This window comes from Biomphalaria glabrata, chromosome 2 (assembly GCF_947242115.1).
Source record: "Biomphalaria glabrata chromosome 2, xgBioGlab47.1, whole genome shotgun sequence".
Taxonomy (NCBI): Eukaryota; Metazoa; Mollusca; class Gastropoda; family Planorbidae; genus Biomphalaria; species Biomphalaria glabrata.
In genome coordinates this window covers 34,893,246-34,913,570 of record NC_074712.1, presented here as the reverse complement: position 1 = coordinate 34,913,570, position 20,325 = coordinate 34,893,246, and the positions used below count along the sequence as shown (strand labels likewise).

Genomic DNA, 20,325 nt, shown 5'->3' with positions numbered 1-20,325 from the left:
TAAAGTATTAGGTATATCTGAAATTGTTTTATTTCTTGGGATCAAAATCCTTATTTGAAATGTGTGATAATGAGGACTCCTTAAAAACATCATATTCCAAAAAGAGAAGACACAAAGTTCATAAAGAAGTTGGTACTGGTAGATTAGAAATTGTTGTATTTATTATTCAGAAATTATCTTCAAAATTATTAATAAATTAATATTAAAAAAAAAAAACCATGAACATTCTTAATAATGTATTAGCATAAAGTAACACATAAAAATAAACAATAGACATCTATTTTGCTAAATACAACAGGCTTCCACTATTTTACAAATAATACACTAACATTGGAAGTAATTACATGAATACTTTACTAGGAGATAATATATCACTCTAATATCAGTTGAAATCTGCAGATTCTTGGTCTGTGGGCCCATGTAAAGTTGTTTTAGGAAAACATTGCATTTTTTTCTTATTGTAGTAAAACAAAGTGTCAATTACTTGAAAACATTCTTATAAACTCATAATGTACATAGTCAGTACATGACATCTAAATGTATTTATGTTAACAACAAGGAACATACTTCTCTTTGACCCTTTTAGGTTTATTGGGTTTTATGTAGCCAGCACAATGACCACTCAAATAAAGGTTTCACAATAAATTAATATAATGATGTTTGCTAATTTTCAATAAGAATATAATCCATATAAACTTCTTTGGTAGTTTCAGTTTTCTAAAGTTGTATCCCAAATAATAACCATTAAGACTTATCTATAATGTGCATTTATGGCTCTTGCAATCACTAGACGCCTAATCTCACTTGTTCCTGCACCAATCTCATAAAGTTTAGCATCTCTAAGCAGGCGTCCAGTTGGAAAGTCATTGATGTATCCATTTCCACCTAAAACAAGAAGATGAAAGGGAATCGATTAAAGCAAAAAACAATAATTAAAAGTAAATTATCAACAATGTTCACATCACTACTCACCTAAAATTTGAATAGCATCAAGAGCCATTTTGGTAGCAGCTTCAGCAGTAAATAAAATAACCCCGGCACAGTCCTGAAAATATAAAATGCAATCGTTTTAAATCAAAGGTTGTTTGTAAAACTACCAAATGTTTCATTGCATTATTACTACATTTTCACTTTTCCAGTCCTCAGAAAGGATGGCAATGTACTTAGTCAAAACATAGGGAAAATAATGCAAGAAATTAGACACCAAGTTTTAAGCATTAATTAATACTTAAATGAAAACAAAAACAGTTTTGTGGATTAGTGGTGACTCCTATACCCCCAGATATAAATTAGAAAACATTAAAGACAGATCAACTCCAAAACCATAAAATATAAATGCGATATTTATAGAAACATTGCAAAATTAACCTTTAGATAAAATTTTAAAAAAACTAGATAAAACCACACATTAGATTTTTTTGTTAACCAGGATTAAAGTAAAGTTTCCCTTTCAGACCTTATGATCTATGGGACAGATGATGTTAACGAAACAAATGAAAACTACTTATTTTATTCATGGCAAATCAGTTACACAGACTAGAAACTCAAAATATCTAGGTATTATAATAAATGAAAAGTTACTGATGAAATTATTAAAAAAATCAAAGTATTAGGGTTAAGTAAAAGAAATTTTTACAAATCAAATGGAGCATAAAACTAAATTGCTATTTAAACTTAGAATATTAGAATATACATCCTCTTTTTGGGACCACTCAATCAAGAAAACATAAAGAAACTAGAACAGATGCAAAATAGAACAGTGAGATTTATAGGAAACAAATATTCACATTTGATTAGTGTAACACCGTAGGTAAAATAACTACATTTAGAGACACTTCAGGACAGAGGAATAAAAATTAAAGTAGTAATAATAATACTTATAACACTAAACCATAATTTACAAATAGGAAAACATATAACTTAATAAAATACTTCAACACAAAGATACGGCACATTTCTTATTCCATATGCTAGGACCAATTCGTACAAGTGCTCCTTTAGAGTATGGAATGGTTTGCCTGAATCAGCCAGGAAAACCAACGAGTTTAAGTTAATAATTAATATGCATAGGACATAATTATCTTTTCTTTTGAAGTAGAGGCTGTAATCTATAAGATTAGCTAAGAAAGAGAGGTAAGCAGTAAGGACACATAACACAATAAAATAAACCTCCCCTTTCAGAAAAATGTTGATAGGTGCTGGAAGGAGAAATGGCTAAATTCTTATCATCGGTGTCCCAATGGCCATCTATGTATGCTAGATATGGTAGGAGATGTCTATTGAAATTGAGAGAAGGCTAAATGATGCTCAGCAGTGATAAATTCTAGTCAGAAAAACTACTCAGACAATGACTGTAGAATGTTTGACAAGACATTTTAGACCAGTGATGCCCAACCTTATTCATCCTGCAGGCCATTTATATTTCTGACACTCGTGTCGCGGGCCACATGACCAATAAGGTACAAAAACGAAATGAAATTGACTTGAAACTATTTGATTAGAAATTTACATTAATGATTAGACATTGGAAGTTTTTCTTTTTTTACGCGTCGGAAAGTGGCTTCATTTTACCACCAACTCATTTTCTTTTCTCTTTTTCATAACTTTCCCCATCAATCCTCCAATCTCTAGATGTAGTTAATCAATCTTTTATTTGCAGCTCATACCAAGAGTGCCCTCATATTTGTTCATAATACTGTTCTACATGTGGTTGTTTTTTTAAACAGCCCACCCACTTTTTATTTACAAATCAAATATGTTGGCATATTATCATGTTTCAATAGCAAAGATCCATTCACTTTTGCTGGTAAATTCTATATTTAGAGTCGCATTTCGTAAACGAAAGATGATAAAGGTCATGTTACAAAGCTATCAGAGAAAAGTGAGAGCCCTAACATTTGTAAAAATACATTTTTCAACCTTTTTTTTTATGAATGGGGGATTGTCTACAATTTGTGCTGACGTTTCAGCGGGCCGGATAGAACCATGTCGTGGGCCAGGCCGTACTTTGGGCACCACTGTTTTAGACCAAACAGGATGGTAGGGGATGAAAGGGTCAAGGTATGACCATCAAAACACTTCAGGACAGAGGAATAAAAAGGTAGCAATAATACATACAACATTGAATAATAATTTACAAATGGAGAAACAAAACCTAATGAAATACTCAGAAAGACACAAAGAGACACATTTCTTATTTCATACACTAGAACAAATCTAAACAAGTGCTCCTTCTTCCCTAGTGCCATTAGAGAATGGAATGGGTTGCCTGAATCAGCCAGCAAAACCAACAACTTAGCAGAGATTAAGTCATTGATTAACATGCATGACTAGATTGACACATGAAATGCATAGGATGGATTTATCTTCTTTTTTGAAGTAACGTCTGTAATGTAATAGATGTAAGATAAGAAGACCAAATGACAGTCCAGTGTGCACACTGCACAACCAGGCAGTCAGAATGACATAAACCAAATATGGTCTTGCTCACATGCAAACAAATCACTGCAGAGTTCAATATCACATATAAGATTGGTTGTCGGAAAGTTCAAAAATTGATTATAAGATTAAAGGACAATAAAAAAGGCATTGGAAATAGGAATGACCTGAGTATGACAATAGAGAGAGTGCTTTCCACTAAGCCATAAAAAAAATCAGTAGTCAGCTTGAGAAGTATATTACATTTGTACATCTTCTGTACTGACAGGTCCTTAATACAATAACTATCAACTATCAAGTTTAGGAGTGAACTAGTCGTATGCATAAGTTGACATTTTATTGTTTTTATAAATAATTTTTTTTCCTATTTCAATGAGTTTCTCAAAATTGAAATGTACACCAAAAAATAAAAACAACTTACAACGTTTCAACAAAGAAGGACCACCATATGTTTCAAAAGCATTCAACTTTTGATACCATTATTTGGATAGAAAAGATGGTGCAGCAAACTAAACATTTTGAATAACTCATACCACAACTTCCTGTCTTCTAATACTAAAATTAATGAGTTTAATCCACAGGTGCCTACTGGGATAGGATGCATGGTCACATTATATGCCTAATGTAGTAGAACGCATTGGGACCCTATTATTATGAGCCACTACCCCCAGTCTATATGCTGGCAGCCCAGAAATTGAGTATTTTTTAACATTGCATTTATTTGAAAGTATATATTATTTGAGACTAGAGATATTTTGTCTATATTTTAAAGTTTTTTATTGATTATTGTTTTAAATAATGTTTAATTTTTTAAAACTTCAGATTTGTCTCTCTAGAAAGACAATGAGGGGTGTGTTTCAAAACCAAAATAGACGCCACTGGGTTCATTGTTCAGCCACTCATTTTACTTATGAAATAACTTACGTTTGGACGTCGCTCTCCACGGTCCAGTGATCTTGCAACATTGTAAACATATGACCTGCTTGCATTCAAGATGGTGTACATATCAGCCATTTTAGCTTGGATCATCTATACACAAAATTAAATGTGTAAAATTAAGCAAAGGAGTAAGCTTTTTTGTTAATTTTAAAATCTCCATTTGATAAATTTGACATTAAATCAGTAGCGTAATAAGGTATCTGTGGGTCCATAAAGGCAGGCCCCTCCCTCCCATAGTTTGAGTGTAACAAAAACTAAGTCATCCTGCATGTATCGTTTAAAAAAGTACAGCAATCCTTTCAGACCTTGTAATCTACAGGGCAGATGATGCAAAGTTCATCTGTTTCTATGACAGTTATCAAGGGTGTTATGTGGCCAGCAAAGCAACCATCTTTACTTTCCACAACTAATGTCAGGTACCCATTAGAGTTGGGTGGACCTAGGGGTGTCCTCAAAATCCCTAAATTCAAAATACCAGTCTTCACCTAGATTTTAGCCTGAGACTTTACAGTATCAGTACATCTTCACAAAAAGAGGATCAATTGTAGACTATTGTTATTATACTCAATTCAACAATACTCTATAACAAGTAATATGTAATATATAAATTTCAATCATTTATTTCATTTCCTACAACCAAAAGATCTGCTCCATTTTATTTTCTTTCAAAGCGCCTGTTGGTCCCTGATGATCATGGACCTGGGTAAATTAAATATTAAGTCATATTCTTATATGCATCGTTAAAGAACTGGTCTTGATGTTAATCTGTCATTACATCCTACTTAAGGGAACTGTCATTACATCCTACTTAAGGGAACTACTTGTTAACACACACACACAAAAAAAGAAAGATGTTTTGTAAAAGCTGCAGAAATAAAATGGAAAGTTTAACTTCACATTCTAACAATTACCTGAAAATGTCCAATCTTCTCACCAAAACATTCCCTAACATGAGCATACTGGAAGGCGATGTCACAACAAGCTTGCATTATTCTGTTTAGTTAAAAGAAATTTATTGCTAGAATATTTTTTAAAATGTAAACATTTCTTCTGTAGAAGACATGACTTATTCTTTAAAATTTCTGAACTAACAATTGACAAAAGAAAAGCTGCACTGATTATATAAAATTTTTTGATGTATTTATGTAGAGTTCTAAAGAATTGTTTTATATATTTTTCATAGTATTTCAATTATGTACTATTTGTTAATACGAACATTGTTAAGGGTCAGATTATATTTTCCTAGCAAAGTCTAAAAACAGACATATTGCAAGAAATTCGTATGAAAGTCTTCTTTCTTAGCACATATTTTTTTTGTTTTATATCCGTTATTCTTCTGGTGCATATGAAGAAAAACTAATTAATAAACATTTAAAATAAAAAAGGGCATACCCAAGAGGGCCTGCAGCCAAAACACATCGTTCAATATCCAAACCACTGAACAGAACATAAACACCTTTTCCTATATTTCCTAAAACATTTTCTTCTGTGAATGGGAGAACAACAGAATTATCAAGATTGCAGCATCAACAACATTTAGAACCACATCACCTGACAAGAAATTACTTGACGTTAATCTGTGGCCATAATTCCTGCTCAGGGAAATTACACTAGGCATAACATTTATTTGTATTAGACCCACTTCCAACATTGACATTACTACCAAACAGATGCTGGACATTGTACTGGCGGTTGAGCAGAGGCCTCTGCTCAGTTGGTTGTAGTAGACTGATTGAATATTTACAAGAATGTAGTCTTTTAGATGAGTTGGACAACACAACAATCTTATTTCCCATAAAGCAAGCTTAAAATGAAGAAAACTTAAAAAGAATCTCCCCATCAACTAAAAAAAGTTGTGAAGAAAATACAAAGTTGTCTGAAGTGGAACAGATTGGAAAATGTTGAGAATAAATTTCCTGATATTGATGACTGTATCTTGACCATCAAATAATGTATTTCATTATCATTTATAACTATTTATCATTTATTTATTCTTCCAGAAGTACAAAAGAGCTTGCCATTGGCTTCCATTTCATACAGACAAGTGTCTGTAATGTCTGAAGAGTATTATATAGTACCGGTATTGTTTTGCAGACTGTCTTTGTAAAAATGAGGTAGAAGCTAAACGACTCCTAAGTAAAGTAGATCTACATTCAATTTATTGGCAGAAAATATCTCAAAGAACGTTAATTATAAATACAAACAACCAGTGTATGTAATTGAATTGAATTAACTTACAAAATTCTTTTTTACTGTTTGATACTAAGATTATAGTGACAATAGCAACTCTTCCCAGAATTCAAGAGAGAAAAAGAAATAACTTTACTGTTAGATAGTCTGTCAATGATAAAACAAGCTAACCAACTGTATATCAGAACATCAAAATATGAGTCAAATGAAATGAGCTACAACTCAACATTTGTATTAAAGTGATAAAACACAATTAGTCATATTTCTTCAAACAATAGAAAGAAGAGAACAAAATCAGGGGGATAATGAATTGCACTGCAGTGTAATAATCTTATTGGAATTAGTTTTTGTAATCATTCTTAAATACTGATAGAAAATAATCATATAGGCATACAAGGCATTAGATGCTATTAAAAAGTAAAAAAGTCCCACCTGGTATTTTGCAATCTTCAAAAACCAATTCTGCTGTGTTGGAACCTCGCATCCCAAGTTTGTCTAGTTTGGGACTAGCTGAGAATCCTGGTGTACCCTAAAATTGTTGTGACTGTCTTACACACAATATATATATATATATATATATATATATATATATATATATATATATATATATATATATATATATATATATATATATATATAATCATAAGTCCCAACCTAAATTCTATTTTTAAGAACCCACAAACATTATCTTTTTAAAGTAAATACAATGTATGTCTACCTACAAACCACAAATACTAAAATATTGTCACTTGTGGTAATAACAAATCATACTCTCTAGTCACTTGTATATTATCAAAGAAAGACAGCAGGTGAGCAAAGAAATTCTTATATCATGAAAACATAATTGAAAAATATGAATAATAGTCTATCCTTTTATTCCATGCCATTCCATGTTACCTTTTCAACTATAAAAGCTGTGATCCCATGCTGAGGTTTGGCACTTTTTGGATCAGTTTTGGCATAAACAACAAGTACATTAGCATCTGGTCCATTGGTAATCCAAAATTTAGTTCCATTTAACACATAATGATCACCTAAAAAAAACACAGCCTATGCTGTCAATTGGTTCTCTTGAAAAGAAAGATCAAGATCACTCAAGAGAATACTATTAACATTTGTATCATAAAGAGAAACACTAAACTTCCTGTTCAAGAAGGAGATGGGGCAGAGTTTTATTTACATGACAGTTTACAATGACAGGATATTATGATACATGTGGCTAATAAAGTGGCACATTGTAACGTTTCTCACTGGTAGAGATGAATATTTAATAACCCTAATTAAAAAGGCACATTCCTCGTTCCATATGCTAGGACAAATTTTTTGTACAAATGCTCCTTCTAGTGCTATTAGAGCATGGAATGGGTTGCCCCACAGCCAGCCAGGAAAACCAATGACTTGGCAGAATATAATTATTGGTTAACATGCATGACTAAATGCATGACATGAAGAATTAATCATCTTTTTTTTTTACGTAACGTTTGTATTTTATAAGATAAGATTAAAAAGGCCTAGATTATCATTTGTTTCATTTGAGAAAACTAGTTGTTTCATTTGGCAAAGAGATACACAATATGAATAACAACTCTAAAAGTATCAGTAAAAGAAAATGCTTCTATTTCATAGAATGTTTAAAAACAAATGATTTTTTTTAATTTAAAAGATCATTTTAGGATGTGCAGCGCACCATTACCTACAATATGCTTTCAATGGCATGCATCTCAAATAACTCTTAACAAACAGTCCAGTTACAGGCTTTAATGTGCAGCCCAGATATTGAGCCCGGTTAAAATGTTATCACTGACAGAATGGGCAAAGGAAAGCAACTGCCACAGTATTATTTGGGCAGAAGGGGCTCATTAGCCTTGGCTGGCTACCCACCTAGGAGAAAGAAAAACTCTGAATCCAAACCTCCACTGCCTTTGAGGCTATTCCCAAACATGGGAAAGGCTTCAGGAGACAACCCTGAAGAAAAATCAGGAGCTGGTGACTTGGGCAGTTTGTAGCACATAGTGCTCCAACCTGACAGAACCTGTGACGTTACTGATTCCAAACTGTTCCTTTGGACACATCAGTTGCACAGAGAGGGGAAACTTACAAGGCTTTCATCTCATTATTTAAAGCCATAACCTTAAAAACTGGAGAGGACACTCCATCTTTGCCATTGGCATTGACAAAACATTGAAAGTGACAGTCACAGGTTATAAACTACACCAAAATGAATTTCACCTTAAATAGTGTTATATGTGGACGGGAATGTCTCTCGAGAATAAGTCTCAACAGTCACATAAATAAGTGCTTCTATGAGATGAACCAATAGCTATTCTATTCTAGTTATTCTGAAGGAGGCCAACAATATAGGATGTGTAACTTAAAATGTAAAGCTAATTTTTTTTTTATTAACTAAAACAATTTAATTAAGACCAAAGAAAACAATCTGATAAAAAATTAAACAAAAAAAACAACAACACATAGTAACAGAAAAGTTTGACTAAGTTTGTTTCAGCTTTCAAAACATGTACAAGCTGGAATTAAAGGCATAACATTTAAGCATTATTTCACTATTTATAAACAGTAACTGAAAAGTAAGTTTTTGTTCCTCAATATGAACTAAAGCTGTGCTCTTTGCAGACTGGATTGATATTTTTCTTTTTATTCAACAATCTGTCAATTTTTTTAAAACTTTAAAAACATTTTATCAAAAACCAAAAAAAAAAAAAAAAGTCATGGTTTTACGAAAGTAGAAAGTAGTGGTTGTTCTGACTAGAAAAATTATGCTCAATAATTATTTAAAAAAAATACACATACATAAAACAAACCTTTCTTAACAGCAGTCAGTTTCATAGCAACCACATCAGATCCAGCATTGCTTTCACTCATTGCTAAAGCTCCTATCTTTTCTCCTGATATCAACTTGAAAAAAACATTTAAATTTAGATCAATTAATGATTTCTACCACAAAAATGGGCATGATTATTGTTTTGTTTAATCCTATGTTATGTTAATCATAACAATGAAATTATTTATTACAAATGAAAACTGCAAATAAATATTAATAAATATACCCCAGGCAAATATTTATTCTTCTGTGTATCTGTACCATTTCTGACAATCTGATTAACACATAAATTAGAGTGGGCACCGTAACTCAAAGCAATGGCAGCAGAAGCTCGAGACATTTCTTCCACAATTATACAGTGTTCCAGATAGCCCATCTCTGAGCCACCATACTGACCTAAAAATAAAATCATAATAAAATTGAACACAATTTGGTAAGTAAAATTTTAACACTTAAAAAAGTTTTAACAATTTCATTACTATAATTATATACACATTTTTTTCAAGATGAATATTATTGAGATTTATATTTATTTAAAACATTTACCAAAAAAAATAATCAAACTGTCAAGAAACAAAACATTTTAAAATATTAATATTTAAAATTGATTATGATTATTAATTTGATTACCATTATAAACTTATGTGAACATTTAATGCACTAAACAGTGACTGACTGAATGCTGTTTAAATACCAAGGCATAAAATAAAAAGTTAACATTTTTGAGCAAGTAACTTTCAGCATTCACCAGAGTGAATACAGGTCCTTAAATTCTATCATTTAAACCCTGGTAGGTAATACACTTAAACAACACAACTTGTGTAGAATCAGTTTTCGTCTAAATATACACTTTAAAAATTGCACAATATACTAACTTGGGGCAGTAGCTCCAAGAAGACCCAATTGGCCACATTCTAACCAAAATTGCTGAAATTAACAGAAAAAACAAAAAATCAAATAATTGTCCTCTTTTTCAATAAAAAAACAACATATAAATATACAAGTTTTTAGTTCTTGAATAAATGTACTGTTTAATAGTTTCCAATAGTTAAAATTAATATGTGCATATATAAATATATATTAGGGTCATTAAATGAAACATGCATTGGAAAGCACATTGACAATGTTTATTGAAATAAATGACAGTGCCAACTGCATTACAACATTGTAATGCAGATTTCAATTATTAGAACATTTCAAGTCAACTCGATACTATGTGAAAATAAGTGCATACTAAAGTAAGCAAAAGGTTTCATAAAGTCCATTTTTTGAAGTTCACTTTACTTAAGTTTATTATACATTAGTTTATCAACCTAATGGCTCTTCCCCTAAAGCTTTCATTTTAGAGATGAGTGTCTAGAATTAAAATATTAGAGGTGTGGACAATTAGTTTACAATTTTGCATTTGCCCATCACAATAAAAGTATACGCAGATACAATAATCTTTATTATTGGGTAGAAAATAAAAAAATGAGGTGAAAAGCCTTAAGTCTTTTTTTGCACCATACTGTCCCTGATCTGAAACATACACTTGCCCAGAATACAGTTCTTTCATGCATGAATAATCCTCTTATCATCCATATTGGCCAGCACTGAACTGTGGTGCCACCTGAATGTCAAATGCATTTCTCATCAGTAAAATGGATTAACTAGCATGAGATACATAAGATATGACCAATTATTCATATATATATTAATTCACAGAGTCACACTAAGCGAGAAGTCAATTGTTTGTTCTTTGCTTAAAAGAAGACAATAAAACTCAAATGATAAAAGTTTATAAAAAATCTAATTAAAGGCTAATAGATCCAAAGTTATAAGATAGTGCGCAGAAAGCTCCTGAATGTTTATTTATGTATTTAACTCTTAATTGAAGACAGCCGGAATAGCGGCTATGTCTGTTAAAGATAAAGATTGTCTAGACCAAATTTAATTATATTATAGAAAAATTATAGTAGTCAAACTAGAATTATCCCAGAATGGCTAATCAGTTAGTAATTCTTTTCTCCAAGAAATATATATACATCAAATGTTAAATTTGTAGGACAATATTCAGAGCTATTTTTGAGAAGTGTCCAGGTTTTGCCAATTAATTTGCAAGATGAAAAGATGTTTTGTAAAAATGAAATTATTGAAAACATACTATTCTTCTTCTTCTTCTTCTAGCCAGCTTTATTGCTGCTGAGCTGTGAGCTCTTTTGCAGACTGTGCCAAGGAAAAAAAGTGTGCTGTTTTCTTCAGTTGTTCAGCACTGCCGTACAGGGTGTTGGTTATGTTGGGCTGTAGTGGAAGTAGGGTCTGCCTAAGGTGGATTAGGGAGGGGCATTCAAAGAGGATATGGTTTACGGTTTCAAAGGGGTGGGCGCAATGTCTGCAAAGGGGTAGTTGTGTGGAGTTTATTTTGTTTAGGTGGTAATTTAATAGTGGTGTGTGTCCTGTTCTTAGTTGGAAGATTGTAGATTGTTCTTTGCGGGGGAGGAAGTTAATACTGTCCAGTTTGTTAGGCGTAGTCATTTCTCTGTACATGGCTCTGCCTGTGTTTCCTGATGCCCATTGGTTGAGCCACTCCTCTTTGTGATTGTTGACTAACATTGACCTTAGGGTGAGGTAGTTAACAGGTCTATCTGGTTGTTCCATAGTTGAACCTGCCTTTGATAGCTTATCTGCCTTTTCATTTCCCATGATGCCAATGTGTCCAGGGATCCACTGTAGTGTAATATTGATATTTAATTTTGATATCATCTGGTGGATTATCACACTGAGTGTTGTCAACTCTCTTGGGCTGTTTGAGGTGCTGCTGTTAAGTGCTTGCAGAGTAGATTGGGAGTCTGTAAAGACAACAATATCTGATGGTGGTTGCACTCCTTCATATAATTTGTTTTCCACTGTCTGGAGTGCTATGGTAATTGCCTCAATTTCGGCTTGGAAGTTTGAGCAGTAATCACCACAGGGTGCGCTTATCTCAAAGTGTTTATTTTTAGGGAAGACCAGGAAGGCACCAAGACCAGCATTGATGGTAGCTTTGAAAGCCGATCCGTCTGTATAAATATGGATAGCTGTTTTTTGATAGCTTTCGATTGTTTCAAGCGTGCCTACTTTGAGCTCCAGTGGATTTGATTCTTTTGTTAAGGTGTTATTTAGTAAATGTGTTTTGATGGTTGGTTGTTTGTAGTTTAGTCCGGGTGTAATGTTTGAAAACCTGGTAATTTTTTCTCTGTTATTGGGTAGGTGGTGTTTTAGGGCTAGTTCGTCAGTAAGTTGGATCAGAGTCCTTTGCTTTTTTTGATTGTTTTTCCTATTTCTCTGTGTTAGTAATTTATTTGGATGATCATGTCATGCATACTATATGTATTTCAATTAAAATCACTTGAAAATCTTAAACTTCATCCATGTTTCATATCGATGCCTAGCAACATGCTTCCAGAAGCTACCTGAACATTTTCACATTTTCTAGACTACTGCTTTTAGTATTTTTAAACATTCCTGCTCCCTTCTTCCTTTACTCATAACTGTAATATCACATAGTTGACACCAATAGCAGACAACTTTTCAATGGGAGAGTCGCTCTGTATTTTCAATTCTAAAACCTAAAAGCTTTGTAGCAATGCTACTCTTCCCCCCCCCCCTCCCACCAAAAAAAATAATTTGATATTTGCTTTTGATTTGACATTCTGGACCATTTTGTACTGTTATCAGATATAATTTCACACTGACTTTATTCAAAACTAAATGAAAGTCAACAAGTCAACATTCACATTTTTAAATAATTAAAAGGTTAAAGGACAAAGAAAAAAAAACAAGCAAAATAAAAAAAAAATACTTATATTAAATGTAACTGTATCAACAAGTTTGGATCAGTCATGTAATTAAATTTGTAATAGTTCTAGACCAGGGCTGGCGAACCTATGGCACGCATGCCCAAGGTGGCACACGAAACGATTTTGTGTGGCACGGGACGACAATGATATTAAGAAATTTGTTTTAAACGGATATCTCAAATTACCATAATTAATAAGGTTCAATTATTTCCGAGAACTGTAAATAATATGGAAGAAGCGCTAGTGGATCATATTCCATATTATTTTTTCATATGACTGTGTTTCATTTGGGGAGCATAGGGCATAATAATTTTTTTCAAGACAAATCTGAACGAGATCTCCTTAGCTTCCGCCATTTTGTTGATACTGAAAACGTGTCGGTCTTACATCGATTGCTAGTGTTGCCATCAATAAATTTTTATCAGAACAATTACCATAACATGTCATTCTCAAAAATAAAAAAAAGAAAACTTAATGAAGAAGAAGTGGCAGACCTTTTCAAGAGTGGTGGACTGAAAGATATGGAATGATTCACACTTCACAGAGAAAACAAAGCCTTATGTGCCATGTGTTGGGAAAGTGTTGTATGTCAGACATCATCAGTAAAACGTCATTATGAGTCCAATCACAGCTGGCTTTTAGGCAAAAGCGAGGATGAGCAAAAAGAACATCTATCGCGTGAGTTAAAAAAAGTGATTTCACAATCCAGTTCTTTTGTAAACTTTTTTAAAAGTTCTTCTAACTTAGTGGCTGCAAGTTTTGAAGTTTCAAAAATTATAGCTAAGCATGGAAATCCTTTAAGTGACGGTGATTATATCAAGGAAGCAATGTTAGAATGTGCGTCTTATTTGTTTGAATACGTTCAAAACAAGGATAAAGTCATTCAGAGAATAAAGGATTTGCCAATAAGCCGAAACACGGTTAAAGCGAGAGTTATGAAATTGCACATTAATATTCAAGAACAAGTAAAGAAGGATATTAACGCATGTCAAGCCTATTCTATTTGCCTTGATGAAAGCACTGATGTGACATCGTCCGCTAGACTGGCCATCATTGCCAAATATAGCAAAGGAAATGAAATACACGAAGAACTAATAAAACTAGCAACTTTACCAACGACAACAACAGGTGCAGATATATGTCAAACTGTTGCGACTGAACTCAGAAATGCAGGTGTAGATCTCAAAAAAATAGTTTCTGTTACAACTGATGGTGCTCCAAGTATGACTGGAAAAGATACAGGTTTCGTTACTTTGTTTAAATGGCCATGTTGGACATTCACTAAAAACTTTTCACTGCATTGTGCACCAACAAGCCATATGTTCAAAAAACGGCTTAAAGGAACTTGAAGACATTATGAAATGTGTAACAAAAACCGTAAACTTCATTACTGCCCGTGCTTTGAATAAGAGAAAATTTGAACAGATGCTAAATGAAGTTCAGTCCAGTTACTCTGGCTTATTAATGTACAATAACTTACGTTGGCTAAGCCGAGGTCACGTTCTGGAACGGTTTGTGGAATGCCTTGATGAAATTCGAATCTTTATGGATGATAACAAACAAAATTGCTCAGAATTGACAAATGTTGACTGGCTTATCAGACTAATGTTTTTTACCGATTTTTCATCCCATTTAAATGAACTTAATACGAAGTTGCAAGGTTTCGGAAAATCTGTTGATCAGGCATTTGACATCTTGACAGCATTTGAGAAAAAGTTGAAGATTTACAAACGTGACATAGAGAAGGAAGAATTAAAATATTTTAACAAACTGAAGAAATTTATGATGATTTAAAAGTTCATGATACTACCAGCAAAGATTATCAGAAAAGAATGTTTTTAGAGATAATTGACACAACTGCTGAACAATTTTCACTGCGTTTTGAACAATTTCGAAAATTCGAGTACACCTCCAAATTTATAAAATATCCAGATACAGTAGATTTTGAAACTCTGGATTTGACTATGTTTTCTTGGATGGGATTACACAACTTTGAAATGCAACTTGTTGAGTTTCAATCCAGAGCAATTTGGAGACAGAAATTTATTGACTTACGAATACGACTTGAATTAATTGAACGTGAACGGTTAAATGGATCATTAGAACCTCAGATATAAGCAGAAAATGAGATTCTTCAAGTCTGGAATGACCTGCCTAAAACTTTAAATTCTCTGATAAAAGTAGCAACATCCATTCTGTCAATTTTCTCGTCTACTTACTCTTGCGAATCTTTATTTTCTACAATGAATTATATTAAATCAGATGCCAGAAGCTGCTTGACCGATGAACTCAGTGCGGTGTGTGTAACTTTGAAGAATACACGGTATACACGAGATATCAAACTGTTATCGTCTACCACACAACAGCAGAAATCGCACTGATTGACCTGCCCTAAGACTTCAAATCTGTAGGTCAGGATAATAAAATTGAATAAACAAGTAATATTGTTACTAAGCTGTTTTTATACATGCAGTTGACTTACTGGCTGTAGCACTTCTTTTATATAGCGGCATCATTAGTAGACCTACTGGGCATGCAACAATCTTCATTGTTTTTAAATTGAAATTAATTGGCACTCGGACTGAAAAAGGTTCGCCAGCCCTGTTCTAGACTAACAATAATAAATCTATGTAATTAGATAATTTTTTTGCCTATTGTTTTTGTTTAGCGCAATTAAATGCTTTTAGCTTTCACAATGCACTATGATCCTATCACTTGTCTGGACCAATTGGGAAAGGGAAATGGGTAGAATAAAGGGGGTATCTGGGTGAATGTTACAGTGATTGCTTTTTAAATGCATTTTATAACTAAAAAAAAAGAAAAAATAGGATTACTTGAATTCAAACTCGAGGGCTCAAACCAATACACTAATCACTGTGTCATTGAAGCACTTATGAAAAAAGAAGGTTTTATAGTTATCTAGTGCTATTTCAAACTTTTAACACATGACATGATTCTCTACACAAAGTATAAAGGGGACAAATTCAACTTATGCCACCACATCTGTCAAGTACAATTTCTTTCCCTTATTCAATACCAAACAAAATAACTAAATTACCAATATTTAGTTAACTAATTCATTAATTTTTAAAAATTTGATTGTTGTTTTGTTAGTACTGGTACAAGAAATAGTTGTGCAAAATTTCAACTTGATCCAATACTGGGTGTGGGAGAAAAAACATGTAAAAACTTTTTACAAGACAGAAAGACATACAGAGAAATTAAATTGATATAAGTTTTGTAAAAACCATACAAGAATGCTTACTTTCATTTCTTTAAAATCATTTGTCTTATCAATTTCAGCTGCCTTAGGAGCAAGTTTGTTTTGAGAAAACTGAAACACAGTCTGTCGTAACTGAAAAGCAAAAGAAAGCAATTTTAGTACAAGAAATGAATTTAAAAAGAACATGTGACTACAACAGTAAAAGTGAAAACAGAGAGTCTTTAAAATTGATTAAGTAAAAAAAAAATCAGTACAACCTAACAAAGTCATGTGATATCATTACAACCAAACAAACTCATTTAATATTATTACCAGAAATAAAATACTAAAATGTAAGTTTAATGGATAAATAAACTATGAATTATGGTAGCATACAACAACAGCTTCCATGTAGAGGGAAGGGGATAGGGGCCTTTCAAAACAATACAGTAAGTGGTGTTGTATCATAATACAGTAAGTGGTGTTATATCATAATACAGTAAGTGGTGTTGTATCATAATACAGTAAGTGGTGTTGTATCATAATACAGTAAGTGGTGTTATATCATAATACAGTAAGTGGTGTTGTATCATAATACAGTAAGTGGTGTTATATCATAATACAGTAAGTGGTGTTGTATCATAATACAGTAAGTGGTGTTGTATCATAATACAGTAAGTGGTGTTGTATCATAATACAGTAAGTGGTGTTGTATCATCATTACACAGTAAGTGTATTGCATCATTATACAGTAAGAGGTGTTGTATCATAATATAGTAAGTGGTGTTGTATCATAATACAGTAAATGGTGTATCATAATACAGTAAATGGTATATCATAATACAGTAAGTGGTGTTGTATCATTATACAGTAAGAGGTGTTGTATCATAATACAGTAAGTGGTGTTGTATCATAATACAGTAAAAGGTGTTGTATCATACAGTAAGTGGTGTTGTATCATAATACAGTAAGTGATGTATCATTATACAGTATGTATGTTTGTTGTATCATAATACAGTAAGTGGTGTTGTATCATTATACAGTAATTGGTGTTGTATCATAATACAGTAAGTGGTGTTGTATCATTATACAGTAAGTGGTTGTGTATCATAATACAGTAAGTGGTGTTGTATCATTATACAGTAAGTGGTGTTGCATCATAATACAATAAGTGGTGTTATGTCATAATACAGTAAGTGGTGTTGCATCATTATACAGTTAGTGGTCTTGTACCATAATACAGTAATTGGTGTTGTATCATTATACAGTAAGTGGTGTTGTATCATTATACAGTAAGTGGATGCCTGGTCGAGGATGGATGCCTGGTCGTGCGGTTTGCTCGCTGGACTGTCGTTCGGATTTATCGATGGTTGAGGGTTCAAATCCTGCCCGCTTCCATCCCCCGTCATCCTGCGGGAGGTTTGGACTAGGAAGTAAACTATCTTCAACTCTGAAGGAACATCCGAAACATGTAAAACATTTTACAATACAGTAAGTGGTGTTGCATCATAATACAGTAAGTGGTGTTGCATGATAATACAGTAAGTGATTGACAGTGATACATACTGTAGTTTAACAGTGTATGGATGATAGAGTAAATTTTAAAGTGGATGACAGAACTTTAAAAATAACAGTTTATATTGAAAATTAGTTTTCAGAGAATTCTGATTTTTAATAGTCAATAAAACATCAAATCATGGTTTTCTTCTTTTTCTTTGGCATTCTCAAACTGGTTTTCAATTCAACAGAGAGAAAAGCTAGGTATATTGATCTTGAAAATTTTTATAAATAGAAATAATGAATTCACATAATAATAAATTTTAACATATATACTATTTGAGCTAATAAGGCTTATGGAATGAGAACTGTGTTTGTATTAATACTGTTACAAAATACTCAGAAAGAGACACATACATTAGATTATTGTTTTATTCACATTTTATTAAAATCTCTAGGTATAATTAATTATTAAATATTTTATAAATTGCATTATAATACATTATATTGTTTGCTATTTAATATTAAATCTTCTGTGGTGAAGTGTTTATAAAAATGCAAAAGTCTTTGAAGTATGACTTAGTATGATTCGATCTAAGATCTAGTCAGTAGTCAGAGTAGTCTATGTGATTATTTGTGACTATCATTCAATTGACTATGACTCAGTATGAGTATGACTATGAGACTGTCACTATGCCTTGCTGCAATTGGACCGCCTTGGTCATTGGTCTAATCACCTGTCTCTACTATCATATATTTTAATGACTCTCCTATCTAGATTAGTAGATAACAGATCTATTATTCTATTTAGAAGTCTAGATCTGAGTAGATACCTGTTTTTGTTCCTCTGTTAAATTGTAAAGCGTGTCATCAATAGGGAAATATGAGTTAGCTCTCTTTGCAATTGACAGAGTGTTGAAAGAAGATCTACAACAAAGTCTAAGCGAAGATTTAAAAATAAACAAGGCCATTTTCAATTTTTTTTATTAGATGTTGATCTAGATCTAATACTAGACTAGATGTAGAGTTACGTCTGGCTCAGCAAAAGTAAAACAAAAACAAGCTAAAGGTTTTAACATAACCTTAGATCTATATAGATCTCCTAACTGTAGATCTATAAATCGAACTCTGACCTTCCATTCTAAAATTAATAAGAGTTACACTCTCTTGTCTTGTCTATAACCTACATATTAAAGGGATTAATTTTTGTATGCTGCACAAACCTATATATATGTAAATATTTCTATCAATGGTAAGTTGCAACTGGCGTTATCATCTAGATTCTATAATCTATGGGCTATGTCATTGGCCTCCAGTTGTGAAACAACAGTGACAATGCTTCATTTAGTGAAGCTATATGGTTACCAGACACACACTCAGAGGAGGACAAACCCTTACACAGGAGGGCAACTTATGAAAACTAGGATTACATTGGCATTGCAATTGATAAAACATGCCAGTAAGTCCTTTCAACTACAACTTTTCACAGTTCAACATTGCTTGACATTTTCTTCGGATAGAAGGCTACTTCGTGAACAAAAATTCAATGAGTCGATGAGACATTTTTCTGTTTTGTCCACTGTGTTGATAAGTGAAAACTCACGAATTCAACTTGTACTTGGGAATGCAAAAAGAAATAATTCACAGAACTTCAGGAACTCTGAGTGAAACGTTTCTTTAGAACAGCTAGAATATACGAACACCAAACGATTCTTTTTAAAAATTATTTTCTTCAGTTTTTGGAAGGTGATAGTGTGTGTTAAAAATAACTAATTGGCAGTTATGTTATCGACCTGTATCACAAGACAATAGCCTAAGTGATTGACATTGATGCTAGTATAACAGTGTGTGGATGGGAGAGAAATGTTTAAAGTGGATGAAATTATTTTGTAAAAACAGTTTATTACGATGATCAGTTCTGAGAATTCATTAAATATTGTAGTTGTAGTTTAAAAGACTTTGATTTACTGTCGAGGTTGTGTGTTTAAACCATAAGATATGAAAGATTGCTAAATAATATACAACTGCAGTAAATAGCAGTGCAAAAGCCGAATATTTTTACAATTTAGGCCAATTTCTGCCTGAAGGAGGATGAGACCCCTAAATAAGTACATCTCCTCCGTTTTCCGGACGTACTTACAACGCAGGTCAAGGTGATATAGGAACTAACCAATTTTTCGTTTGACTCATATTTCTTCAGGAGCTGAGGTCATTCCTTTTTTGCTTTCCATTGCTTTCTTTGCCACATTGTGCGGTCTAGTGCTATTTCGATGTCCACTGTTTTCATGTTCCGTTCGATTACATCTACGTAACGGAAGTGGCGCGACCAATTTTTCTTGCGCCATTTCCAAGTATTTCTTCGTGCTTCCTACAGTGTATCTCGAAGGATGACTTTTAAAAAT

The 20,325-nt window shown here is 32.6% G+C and overlaps 1 protein-coding gene across 1 annotated transcript; it reads right to left on the bottom strand.

Moving 5' to 3' along the window:
- Positions 1–133: 133 nt before the first annotated feature.
- LOC106075795 (isovaleryl-CoA dehydrogenase, mitochondrial-like) lies at positions 134–19,070 on the bottom strand. Its single transcript, XM_056020224.1, has 12 exons — positions 18,757–19,070; positions 16,490–16,579; positions 10,282–10,333; positions 9,633–9,802; positions 9,387–9,480; positions 7,465–7,601; positions 7,000–7,096; positions 5,770–5,863; positions 5,289–5,370; positions 4,363–4,467; positions 973–1,045; positions 134–885 (listed from the first exon to the last, which is right to left on the bottom strand). The coding sequence occupies exons 1-12, from the start codon at positions 18,892–18,894 to the stop codon at positions 752–754; spliced, it is 1,266 nt and encodes a 421-aa protein (XP_055876199.1). The 5' UTR covers positions 18,895–19,070; the 3' UTR covers positions 134–751.
- Positions 19,071–20,325: the final 1,255 nt, after the last annotated feature.

Bases quoted from the DNA above. Each gene is read 5' to 3' on its own strand.
- LOC106075795 (XM_056020224.1), bottom strand. From the start codon at position 18,894: ATGGCCTTGTTTATTTTTAAATCTTCGCTTAGACTTTGTTGTAGATCT. The intron at 7,602-9,386 runs GTTTGTTTTATG...TGTTTTTTTTAG, and splicing joins ACTGACTGCTGTTAAGAAAG to GTGATCATTATGTGTTAAAT. The intron at 5,371-5,769 runs GTATGCCCTTTT...TTAACTAAACAG, and splicing joins TTGGCTGCAGGCCCTCTTGG to AATAATGCAAGCTTGTTGTG.